This window comes from Biomphalaria glabrata, chromosome 10 (assembly GCF_947242115.1).
Source record: "Biomphalaria glabrata chromosome 10, xgBioGlab47.1, whole genome shotgun sequence".
In the NCBI taxonomy this organism is placed as follows: domain Eukaryota; kingdom Metazoa; phylum Mollusca; class Gastropoda; family Planorbidae; genus Biomphalaria; species Biomphalaria glabrata.
Window position 1 is genome coordinate 39,400,362 of NC_074720.1, and position 13,278 is coordinate 39,413,639.

The window sequence follows — 13,278 nt, forward strand, 5'->3', positions numbered from 1 at the left end:
ATTGTGCATTCTCCTTGTACTTCAAATGTGTCCTTGGAAATTGAGCTTAAGATCTCAATTGACTTTCTACTGAAATGGTAAACAACCATCTGAATAAAATATGTTTCAAACTTTTTTTTCTCCCGTGAAATTTGATGTAAAACAGTCAGGACCTTTGTTTTTTGTTGTCCTGAGTATTTGATACAGTATGAATCAATTAGGGTAAATTCGCATTTAGCTTACCTGAGGGGCGACACTTGCGTCTTATTCCTGAATCCGGGCTCACTGGTACTTTGCAATGCCACTGGTATGACTGCATGTGTTTGTGAATACAATTATAAAAACAAATTGAAATGTAGGTATGACTATTAATTTTATAGCATAGAGGTTAGATTTAACTGAATTCAGTCTATCTAGTAGAGTGTGACGAGATGCAGGATTAAAAAAAAAAAAGATACGGTCAGATAAATCAACATAAGAGTCTATCAAATATTTCGATATTGAATTGAGAAGCCGAAAAAATGGCCAGATATTGTATGTAGGTTTTTTTTTAGAGAAGGGGAAGTAAAAAGTATACTAGAATTCACCGGCTGAAAAGTATATGTGTTTGGTTAGGCAATATAGTGCGTCCAATCCAACTTTATGCAAGTGAAGAGAAGCTTTACAAAGCATGGAATACATACACACGAAACAAATCAATGGGCGTGACCTTTGCAATGTTATAAATTCATTAACTCTTTCTCTCCTAACAGACGATACCAACGTTGATTCCACCAGAATGTGGTAAAAATTTGCGGAGAGAAAGAGTTAAACAAACTTAAAGTGATCTATGTGTCATAAGATACAAGACTTAGACCTCCATCATATGAAATTTACATTGCTGTTTACTGGTTACAAAGAGACAGAAGTTTTTTTTATTGTACACTAGCCATATGTTACACGCGGCCCGCGGGTCTCAATATGCATGTTACTGATAAAGTACATTAGAATAGTTTGTGGGAAGCCTGATCGAGAGGCTCAGTACGCTTGAACTAGTCTAGATCGATGAAGTTATAATACTCTTACATAATGAAGTTAAAGAATATGGACCATCTACTACTTTATTAGGTGGCATGGCAAAGTGCTTGGCTTCCGAACTGAGGCGCCCTGAGTTCAAATCTTGGTGATAAATGGGATTTTTAGGATGTCAAGAAGCCCACCAAACTGGGTAACTGACATTAGTTGGAGAAAGTAAAATGATTGGTCATTTTGCAGGCCACATAATCCCCTCATTAACTATCAGTCCCAGAGAAACATATTGACCTTTACAACAAGGTCTGAAAGGGGTGCTAGTATTTTACTACTTAATTATGAATTTTTTTTTAATGCTAAAGTCAATATTCAAAGAAGCAAGTCAACTCTGAGTTAAAACTGTAAAGCACTGACCTTTATTATGTAAAATTGAATAAATTTCAACAAAACTTGTTTCATTTATGAATGAGAATATTTTCCTTTGATTTCTAATAAATAAACATCAGCGTCTGGTACTTTTATAAGTAGAGGAGAAAAAAGATTGAAAAAGAACAACACGGCAGAAACATCATACATCTTAACTTTTTCTTTTTTTTTTTTGTTTTGTTGAGAATGTCTTAGGGAATGTATATTTTTATAATGAAGCTTTACATCTGAATCAAAATATCAGGCAAACCCAGACTAATACAAAAAAAATAGCCAATTTGCATATCAATATTATTTATAGAAAAAAAAACAATTTTAAATAAAACTTAAGCAGCTCTGTAACCAAATAAATAGTTTAAAATACAAAAAAAACAAACAACAACACACAATTATCTCAGCCATGGGAGCAAACTAATGCTGATTATAGAAACAAGGAATTAAAAAAAGAATCACTAGAGTTATTGTTCTTACTGCATTATTTCTTGCTCTGAATATAAAACTTTTAAAACGTTGAAAAATTGCTAATAAATTACAATAATCCTTTCCCTAAAATAATCATGTACATAATTTGAAATACTGACATTATCCCTGAGTTAATGTTGTTGTACAATAAACAATAAATAAATATCCCTAAAATGGAAGCTTTGAACCTGACTATCTCTTCATTACCGCCGAATGTTTCAGTAAGTCCTGTATCTGTTGGACCATCTCGTCTTCATAGGCCAAGTAAACAACATGGCCGCCTCGAGCAAATACCAAAACTCTGCAGAGCCATCCAGGTGGAACTGTAAGAAAAAAAGCTGGGAACGGTTACGAAAAAAAAAAAGAAATTGCACATGATATAATAACAGGCTTGTCCGAAGATTAAAGAAGAATACAATATTTCATGCGGCAGCACAATCCTAGCTGTGATCTACATATTGTGACACATCCAGTGAAGACAGAATCTTTGTCTGCCGGTGGTGGGCTTAGGTTCTCTTTTCTACATATGTCCTAGGCAGTAGATTTCACATTGGGCTCAAATGTGTATCTCCCAATCTTCATAAGAAATCTCCAGCTGTCTCGTTTGGTAGCCCCTTGCTGCCAGCTGCTCTCTGGGTTTAAATGATCAAATGTAATTTATAATCAAATAATTAAAAGACCTGACTGATAACAGGGGTATAGGAAGGATGAGAAGCCAACAAGGATGGCTGCATGGTCATGCGGAATGCGCGCTGGACTGTCATTCAAACTTATTGATGCTCCCGGGTTCATACCCTACCCACTCCCATCCCTCATCAACCTGTGGAAGGTTAGGTTTGGGCTAGGAAGTAAACTATCTGCAAATCTGAAGGAACATCCTGAATGTGTAAAACATTTTACATTTTTTTACAGAGGAGGGGAAGAGCTAATGGACACCTAGTTGTTAAACAGATTGTATTCCACAGAGTCCTGACCAAAACTGTCTTTTGAAAGATTAAAAAACAAACTCGAATACCTTTACATATGATTACAAAGGGTACCACTTTACTTTACCGACTCCTTTACAAAAATTAAGTTAGGGACATAAGCCACAGATGATGATATAGAAATCAAAAGTGCGTGGACAAAAAATATGAAATGTCAGAAACTCCTAGAAAGTAACCTGAAATGAACTAAAACAAAAATGAAGTTTGAAAAAATAAATTGAAAAAGGTTTTGATCATGAGCATAGAATGACACAAAAAAACTATATCTATGATTTAGGTAATGGTTAATGAAAATTATCATCAATTGAAAAAATGTATAAGACATAGTCTCAATTTATATATCCAAGTTTTAAAAAAACAAACTATGTTAAATAACGTTTTTTTTTCCATTACAGACATCTTTTACTGTAAAATTAAAAAAACAAAAAAAAATTCTAGAAGATAAATGTTTACCGAAAATTGGGTCCCTATTTGGTTTTGAGTCTTTGGAGAACCTAACTGTATTGTCTTTGGGAATACGCAGTTGCTGATAGGCCATGTCTGAACAGATGCTGCTTTCAATCAACTTGTCATTTTCTGCATACATCATGACAAAAGGTAATGACTTGGCTCGTATCTCAGCAGCATTCTTGGGCACCTGTACAACAAAATAAGGATGATGTCTAACAAGATTGAGGTGCGGTGGCTGAGCGGTAAAGCGCTTTGCTTCCTAACTAGGGTTTGGGGTTCGAATCCTGGTGTAGACTGGGAATTTTACATTTCGGGCGCCTCTGAGTCCACCCAGCTCTAATGGGTAACTGGCATTAGTTGGGGAAAAGTAAAGGCAGTTGGTTATTTTGCTGGCCACATGACACCCTCATTTACCGAAGGCCACAGAAACAAATGACCTTTACATCATCTGCCCTATTGACCACAAAATCTGAAAGGAGAACTTTAATTTTTTTTATAAACAAAATTAAAGGTACAGTCAGTCCATTTTCTAATTGCACCTCTATCTAATGGGTACACAACTTATGTCAGGAAAAGTAAAGGACATGTCCAGGGGTGGATTGGGTGCCAAAAGCAGCCCTGGCATTACTTACCATTGCATGAAAGGCATCCATTTGTACCTGTCATCATAATATGTAGGCCTAAAGTTTGATAAGTATCAAAATCTGATCTCATGCGTAAGCTGACATAAGTGTATTGTAACTCTACATAAAGATGGACTTCGAGGCTATATTAATTAGTCCAAACAAAAAACTTTATTACACGATTTTGAAATAATTTGAAATTACTAAAAATAAGGTGTGACACTTGAAAAAGGAGTGCGCTAATTGGTCGCTGACACATCATCCAAAACAATATCTTGTATTATGTCTTTACCAATATCCATTAACATTAAAAGGAAATCTATAAAATCTTTTACGGATTTACTGTCATTCAGAGTGGCCCATTTGGCAGTGGCCCCACTGGCCCATTCTGTGCTGGCCCACCGGGCATTTGCCCGAAAGCCAATATAGCCAGTCCGCCACTACACACCTTATTTGCATTTAAACTGTGTTGTAAAACAGGATTTAAATAACTACTTTCCATTCTTGTTTTCTACAGTATTTCCAAATTCTATATTTCCTTGTTCAAACAATTCTTAAAAAAGCATTGTGTCTTGTGGCTACAAAAAGAAATTGGTTACCGATTACTAGGGACTCATCAATTCTGCATTATCTCTGCACTCCTTTGTATCTCCTGTGTTTATGCATTAGTCTAATGCTCATTCATTTTTTTTTCTGAAGTTAACTACTAAGTAATGAAAGCTTTGAATAAGGTTTGTATAAACTCAAGACAAGAGTAAATTTATTAATTTCAAATTTAACCTGGTTTTGTTTTCATTAGATAATAAACCAAAAAAGTGACTGTTAGGTTTCTTTAGACATTATTATAATTATGAAATTAAAATAATAAGGTTTGCAAAGATCTACCCTCAGTTTTAAATCTATCTTTGATCTTTTTATTATTTACTGCTTTACTATTTTTATTTATGTACTATTTATTACTTTCAGAGCGATAGATGAAAGAAAAATTATTATTTTTTATTGAAATGTGTATTCAAATCTGAAGATTAATGAGGAGCAGTATTTTGCAAACTAAGCAGCTCCAGCTGCAACCCACATATTTTGCCCCATGCAGTGCAGACATAACTATTGTCTGCCGGTGGTCAATTTAGATTCTCTTTTCGCCATCTAGGTCTGCCCTTGGCATTGGTTTTTTGTTTTAATCTCAAATGTGCATTCCAAGGCCTTAGTCAATGAATTAAAATAATCTTTGAGTTAATATATCAGACATTTATAAAAATGAGCAGAAACAATAGTTTTCAAGAAAAATTAACCTAAAACATTTCTCTGACCTACATTTTCAAACTGCTGGTTCACTACGTAGTTTTGTGCCGCCACGAGGTGGTCCCCATACTTCACATCTTTTAGACCTGAGCAAACACAAAACTTCCAACTAAAGTGTCACGTCACATTTGTATGCTTAACTATCACTTCAATATGGCTACTTTGTGTATATGTTGAGCTACTGTGTGTATATGTTGTCCTATTGTCTTGTTACAGGGCACTCCTTCTTCCCTAGTGCTATTAGAGCATGGAATGGGTTGCCTGAGCTAGCCAGGAAAACCAGTGACTTGGCAGAATTTAAGTCATTGGTTAATATGCATGACTAGATCTATGACGCGTGGGACGTAATCATCTTCTTTTTTGTAGTAACGTCTGTATTATATAAGATAAGATACAGAGACAATAAGACTAGGCAATCGTCTAATGAAATAATGTATTGTGGTTGAAGAAAATATGGAGGCATTTGTACTGTTGTTTTCTGGGCTGTGTGATCATTGAGGGATGAGAGCAAGGCTAGTATATAACTCTTCTGATCAGAAAGATTGATTTTGATTACCATCTAAATAATCAAGGGAGAAGTTAACCTGATTCCTTAGTAGCTGCTAGGTGGTTTGCCAAGTGCAAGATTTGTGGTTTGTGCCCTTATTTGAAGCTTGCCTGTAGTTTGACATATTTTCTTTACCATTATTCATAATTATTGTCTTTTAATTTATTGATTTCTTTCAATAATAATATTCATTTCTGTCTTTATATTCCTATATTATGTATTAGGAATTAAAAATGTGTGAGAAAGCAGACGGCTCAATGGGCTGCAGTACTAAAGGACAGTAAAATATGCGTCTTTGTGAGGCAATAAAAGTTCTGCTGTTACATGGAAAGAGGAAAAGGGGGAGTCACTCTATTTAGGTCTCAAACATAAAGAACAACTCTCACTTAAAGCTAAGTCTGACTTCCTGGTCATGTGGTTTGCAATCTGGATTATTGTCTCAATGGTCTCAGGATCCAGAAACACTCCTTCTGCCCTAGTGCTATTAGAGCATGGAATGGGTTGCCTGAGATAGCCAGGAAAACCAGTGACTTGGCAGAATTTAAGTCATTGGTTAATATGCATGACTAAATGCATGACGTATAGGACATAATCATCTTCTTTTTTGAAGTAACGTCTGTATAATTATAAAAGATAAGATAACCCTGACTGCTGCCATTTCTCGCAGGGCTTAGATGTACTAATCTTCAATTCAGAAGAAACACCCGAAACATGTACAAGAAACAAAGAAGGGGACTGAACTTGATGGGTGGAGAGACAATTCTTTAAAATTATGAATCATACTCTTTCAGCATAAATGTTATTGAGACACATTGTAGTCACATTTGTCAATTGGTAAGTAACAAACAAAACTCTGAGTAAATACCTTGTATTTTATAAGCTGATAGAATAAATGGTTTCAACATAAATCTACCTATTGAATTATTCATTATGGAAACAAGAAACTTCAAGGCGCTATACGGACGAATGCATCTGAAAAATAAATTTGAGCCCTTTGAGATTTTTTATCTGGAACTTCAAAAAAAAAAAAATGTTGGATAATACTAATTTTTCAACTTGGAGAATTACAAACTGTCGACTAAATGTTTCATAATTAGGCAAAAAAAATAAATAAATACCCATAAAAACTGTTATTTGTTAAACTAACATTTTTTTTGTAGATTATGAACAAACTCATGAACAAGGTGTAGCATCATCACATAATTTAAAATAAAACCATAAGCATTTCAGCAGTAAATGCAAGAAATAACTAACGCTTCAAGGACATCTTGAATCAAGAACCTTTCATTTAAGATTAACAGTGTACATAAAAAGATAGCACTAAAACTCAAAAGACATGACATGTCCACAGCAACAGAACATATGCCAAGAGTGCCATTAAATAATGTGCCTCAGGTTTTGCGCTAAATATCAAGAAAGGTAATGCATGGCTAAAAGGTCAAGATTTCAACAACCAATCACAAAATTTGTGGTAAAAAAACCCTAGAGGTTAAACTGGGATTTTAATTTTAGGGCATAGGTCTGGACTAACATCCCAGACTTGACCAAGTGTGGAATGGTTAACTAGAATTAGATTAAGGAAATAACAACTGTCAATGCATCAGACCTTTTCATGTCAACTTTTTGAGAAATTAGTTTACTAGTGCACTACTGTACTCTGTTGAAATATTTTCAATACCAAAATATAGGCCTCCTATAAGAAGTATTGCATAACAAAGACTATCTTACAAGGATAGTAACAGGATGGTGACCAACAATTTTTTCATAATTGAATTGTGCCCTGCAATGCCAGTAAATGCATTTCTACTGCTAAGAATACAGAAAACAGATGGGGCTTTGTTCCTGATCCGCCTGAAGGAGCTTAGAGCAGGGCATGGGGAGAAATGTTGGTCTGGGGGAAGGAACATAACAAAGAGGTTATAAATATTTCTACTTTCATTTTTCTTTAATTTGTATTAGGTCTTTAATATGACATCTTGTATAGGAGTAAAATAAGGCTATCAAATGGCCTTAATTTCATAGTAGCTGTAACATGTCTTAGTAGCATTTTAATATAGAATGGTTGTGACTTAAAAGAATTCTGACAGACATAGCCAGTTTTTTAAATGTAGCCAAACGCAAAATGGTAATTGATTGAAGTGGTGGTATAAGCTGAATTAGTCCCCTTTATAGGTTGCCGCTTCAAATTGAAACAGACAATATATAACTATACGATCTTCTCTAGTCATAAGTACCTCACTAGCAGAGTGGTTAAAATGTCCGCCTGAGGATGCGCATGCCATGAGTTCGAATTCAGATCATTCTCCTTTTTTTTTTGAAATGCTTTTAAAAACCAATTACAGTAAGATCCACCCAGATATCCATTTCTTTCTTTTAATTACACTTCGTATAAGCTTTGTTTCGTTTTTTTTAAATTACTATTTAATGTTTTTTGTTTTGTTTTTATGAAGTTGTATTGAAGATGAGATGTAAAGAAATACAGTGCATTCCCGTGTTTCATACCTGTTGGGAGTAGCACCTCCAGGATTGACAGCTAACAAAGAATCAACATTGTCCCACTTGGCTCCTACTTCATAGAGTGTCCAGGCCCCAGCACTATGAGCCATCACAAGATCTACCCTAAACAGAAATATGCATAAACATAAATTATCTAAAATGCCATAAAACTTTTCCCTATAAAGTTGCTTTCAACTACTAGCTAAGTGTTGTGGGCTAATCTAATCTGACTTCATGTTGTGCAATTATTACTTTAACATTAGCCACAGAACATTACAAAATAGATATACTTGATAACAACATTCAGTTCTATAAAATGATGCTTTATTAACCACTGGGAAATCCGTCCAGTCTTTCTAAGCTATAACTAACTACTATTCAATTACTATTCAAAACAGCCTACTTCTAACATAACGCCATGTTGGTCTCTTGTTCGCCTAAGTCTACTACGTCATTAGTCTGTCTTACTACGTCATTACTTTTACCGTCGCTAAAACTATACACAATATATTTATCTAACAAAACTAACCTACTCTCTAAACTAGTACATTACATAAGTTTAGTATTTCAATCCTGATTATTGTGATCTTGATTACTTTCCTTTGCCTTCAGTATGCTTCTACCAGCTCGCTTTCTTTCCATATGATGCTAAGTTAGTAAGTCCTTGCAATGGTATTCAACGTACATTGTTCTTTTTTTTAAATGTCTACAATTTTCTAGAGATTTTTAGTTATTATAGGGCAGGTCTAAATGTATACATGCTATTTCTACTCATTTGAGACCCAAAGTAAAGCCCTTGTTGAAGACAGGCACAGATAGTCACAAGAAATACTGCACGTCCCTAATCATAATGCTTTATATATATATATTTCTACTCAAATTGAATGTAAAAATTACTAAACCAAAAATTTAAGTTTACAACATTTTTTATTTCAATATTTTTAAAATTGTATTCATTCAATTGTATTAAAACTTAAAAATAACAGTCTCCTCTATAGATTCGAATGTTTTTAAACAAAAATGATGATAACTATTAAGGGAGATTAGCATGTGAGCCAGTAAGGATTTAAGCAGTTGCCTAAGGATCCCTTTTTTTTTAACATAGTTATTGATAACTAATTATCATTTGAAGCATTTCATTTTACCCCGATCTAACTACTAGTGGAAGAATTTTTCTTTCTTTCCTTGTGAATATTTAGTAAATTTTTTTTTAATTAATGAAATTCACACAACAAATATACTACTGGAGTAGCTAAAACACAGAGGAATAGATACTGAGATACAAACAATGTTAACCCTGAGAGAACTATGAACTAAAAGAACTATGAAAAGACATAGCTTGAGATGGTTTTACTATTAAAAAAAAAAGTATAATAATTAATTCTTTAAAAAGACAAAACATGAAAACAAAACAAAAAATATATATTATAGCTGTGTCTAACGGCTTAGACAGACAAAACTAAATGCCGCTAAGCATGTGAATATCACTTTGGGTAATTAGAGGTGCACGATTTATGTTATAATTCAATTTAACAATTCACCTGTTGATGTCTAAAGCATTGAGTACATGTTTCAGAGCTTTAGTGCGACCCATTGTAGAAAAGTCTACCTCTTTAAGCTGCTTCATATCTACTGGACTTTTTTCCATACCTAAAATTTGATGTAAAAAAAAAAAAAAAAAAGCATAAAATAAACTCAACTGGCAGAATTTTTCTAACGTCATTGTTGGATCTATTGCTTATATATAACAAATGTTATGTATTTTTGTATATACCAGCAGTTAGAACTAAGAACTAAAAGAATAAAGAGCACACTCCCATGGTCACTTATTAGTCAAGCTGTTATGTGGAGAACTCAATAACCCTAGCGTTATACTGTCTTTCAACAGCTTTATCAGGAAGCTTTGCTAAAAGGCCTAGCCATTATCAAGACTGAACCTTGCATTAAAGGCTTGCATCCAACCTTCAATGGAGTCCAATTGGGAATCAGCATGATTGTAATGTGTGCCATTATCCCAGTGACCATTGAAAAGGATTTTATAAGATGGACAGAAGTGGGCAGGGGAGCTCTTTGCCCAAGGCCCTGTCTGAAGGTAATACAACATAGTGACCATTACTACAATTAGGTCATATCACATTTGTAGAGCACAGCCTCCAGTACTGGGTCGACTAGCTATAAGTGGCCAAAGGCTGCAATAACTATGGGGAATTTCTTCATATTCCTATTCTAAAACCACCACTTCCATCCAAGTCTCTGGTGATGGTCTCCTTTGTGGAGCAGCAAGGTGAGTTTGATGGCATTGTCAGGGCTCTGTTGCATCCTTACCCTACCACTTAAGTCTCAGTATTTCATTTCCTTGTATATAAAAGGACTTATAAAATTATTATTTATATCTTTGTGTGAATTTAAAAGGAAATGTGCAGAATTTCCTGGATATCAAGAGATTGAAATCTTAATTTCTACTCAGAATTTAAAATGTTTATTACTGGAAAAGGTAAACAAAATGGTATTTTAGAATGTAGGAGACAAAATTTAATCCTTAATCTTGGTAAAAGAATAAAAAACAAATCCATCTCTATCTTTCTAAACCTTCATACAAGAGCATGATTCTTAAAATGTTGACAGAACAAAAAAAAAATTGACTAAGATGACACAAACCTAAACTTGTAGGTGCTACCAATCTGATGCCTTTAGAATGCAAGCTGTTTGCAAGTGAAGTAAAATCCTGACCAGTTCCAGGCATTCCATGAACTGCAACGACAACAGGGTTCTTGGCACTTGGCTCATACGGCCCAGTGTCATAAACATGCACATTAAAGTTAAGAGCTTTGTTTTCATCGAGTTTACTTGGGAGTGATATAGTTACATAGTGATCCCAGCTCTTGTTGCTTTGTTTGGCGGTAGCTTTCCTCACTTGTTCGTCAGTCATTTCCGACAATGTTTTCTTGAGCTGGGAGAATAAGTTGTGACAAGAATGCACAAACCTACACCCTAAGCTAGTTATTGCAAGTGTGTTTCTACCATTTCGTAACAAAGAGAACAGTAATGAGCTCTGACAAACAATGAGAATATCTGAAACATAAATTCATACTATAAAATGTAATGGCAAATAATGCTAGAGGTGCTGTGTTAGCTTTAATATATAATGATTCACTTATAAGCTTAATATTACACTGAAATGAATAAGCGACATGGACACTAGATGCTGGATATATCTGACTCTTTAATCTACACACAACAATACTATGAACTTTCTTACCAAGGGGAATAATTCTACATTCTAACAACAAACACAAACGCACAATGTCAACATGCTGAAGGCATAAACCATCAAGCAATTTTTAAAACTCAGCCAGACATAATGGAAATGTATTTATAGCAACATAGTTTTTTTTTGTTTTAAAAGCCTTGCACTAATTAAAAAAAATAGTTTTAAGGTTGTTGTTGCTTGGTCGTTGGTGTGTATATCCAGACAGCTAGTTAAAGTTCCCCTTTCAGACTTTGCAATCTATAGGGCAGATGATGTAAAGGTCATCTATTTCTGTGGCCCACGGTTAACAAGGGTGGCATGTGGCCAGCACAATAACCAACTGCCTTTACTTTTCTCCAACTAATGTCAAATACCTATTAGAGCTGGGCGGACTCAGATGTGCTCAAAGATTCCAAAATTAAAAATCCCAATCTTCACCAGGATTGAAACCCAGGACCCCTAGTTTGGTACCAATCAGCCATCTCACCTCCAGACAGCTAGTACTGTAACTTAATTGATTTAAGCATAATAAATTATTAATTTAAAACTCTAAATAAGCTTAAACAGTCTTCTTTTCAAACAATCTTGAATACAACATTTATCTTTAAATATACATAGATTAAACTTGAAACGAAGAAATGATCTAGTAGTAACAGAGTGAAATAATATTTAAATAAAATCTCATTACAATAACATATATCCTTTCTGTCTCCCATCTCCACTTCTCTAAACATTCATGATGACACACCAGAGCATGGTTTCATCAGCATACACCAGCAAAACTAAATGCTCTTTTTCCTCATTCTTACCTTTGAAAACACACAGATACAATCAAAAACCAAAGTACAGTTTTTGAAGAAAGTTTGATATTTGGGGTTTTTGTTACATTGGCACAATTTAGGTCATGTCATGCCCATAATCCCTCATGGGTTACTTCCTCTTTATAGCTCAAATTTTAAATGTTGTACATCTAAGTCTAAGTTATTAAAAATAAGGTCTATTCATAGCTCAAATAGTAAAAATAGAAGAAATTTTATAGTTTACAAAAAAATCTGTTGTAAAAATGTATATATATCTACAATTACTTTGCCCAATCTCAAATCAAATTTTCATAGTCAACCTCACCTCCCAGATAAAGTCCAGTATTTTCCCAGGGTTTGAAGAAAGTGTAAAGTCTAGCCCTAATAAACTTGTTCTTACTTAAAGTGTACAAGAGTTAAAATGTGCTTCACTGTTCATTCATTATATATAATGATCTATTCTATGCTATTTTCATTGTAATCAGCTGGTTTTTATTAGTGTTGATTACTCAGATTGTGATACATAAAATTTCTGATTAAAAGTAGACCATAACATATATAAGAATTAGACCTAAATCTTCTCTTCTCTTATATTATACAGAAATTGCTTCAAAAAAAAGAAGATAATTACGTCCTACGCATCATGAATGTTAACCAAACCAATGACCTAAATTCTGCCAAGTCACTCATGGTTTGCCTGGCAGGGTTAGGCAACCCATTCCATGCTCTATGTCACGAGTTGAGTCTGTGACCTATTTCGACCAGTTTCTAGAAGCGAGTTCAAACCAGTGCAAGTATCCAGCGTAAACAAGTTAATTTTAGGTATCCAATCAAAGAAAGAGGTTAAGGGAAAAAATAGCACACGTCAGCTTCTAGAAGGTCAAAGTTACTAAAATAATTATCTGAGAAGGTTCCAGGATTCTGGAACGTACGATCAAAGAAAGTA

The 13,278-nt window shown here is 34.3% G+C and overlaps 1 protein-coding gene across 1 annotated transcript; it reads right to left on the reverse strand.

The window, feature by feature from the left end:
• Nucleotides 1–1,383: 1,383 nt before the first annotated feature.
• LOC106073496 (uncharacterized) lies at nucleotides 1,384–12,673 on the reverse strand. The gene is made up of 8 exons (XM_056044901.1): nucleotides 12,658–12,673; nucleotides 10,941–11,354; nucleotides 9,824–9,932; nucleotides 8,289–8,405; nucleotides 6,652–6,758; nucleotides 5,252–5,325; nucleotides 3,318–3,501; nucleotides 1,384–2,201 (listed from the first exon to the last, which is right to left on the reverse strand). Exons 2-8 carry the CDS (start codon nucleotides 11,209–11,211, stop codon nucleotides 2,071–2,073), a joined length of 993 nt encoding a protein of 330 aa, XP_055900876.1. The 5' UTR covers nucleotides 11,212–11,354; nucleotides 12,658–12,673; the 3' UTR covers nucleotides 1,384–2,070.
• Between the last annotated feature and the right edge of the window lie 605 nt (nucleotides 12,674–13,278).

Excerpts from the sequence above, each read along its gene's own strand:
- LOC106073496 (XM_056044901.1), bottom strand. The coding sequence starts at position 11,211 with ATGACTGACGAACAAGTGAGGAAAGCTACCGCCAAACAAAGCAACAAG. Across the intron at positions 8,406-9,823 it reads AATGCTTTAGACATCAACAG|GGTAGATCTTGTGATGGCTC; the intron begins GTGAATTGTTAA and ends ATTTCTGTTTAG. Across the intron at positions 5,326-6,651 it reads ATCAGCTTATAAAATACAAG|GTCTAAAAGATGTGAAGTAT; the intron begins GTATTTACTCAG and ends GTGTTTGCTCAG.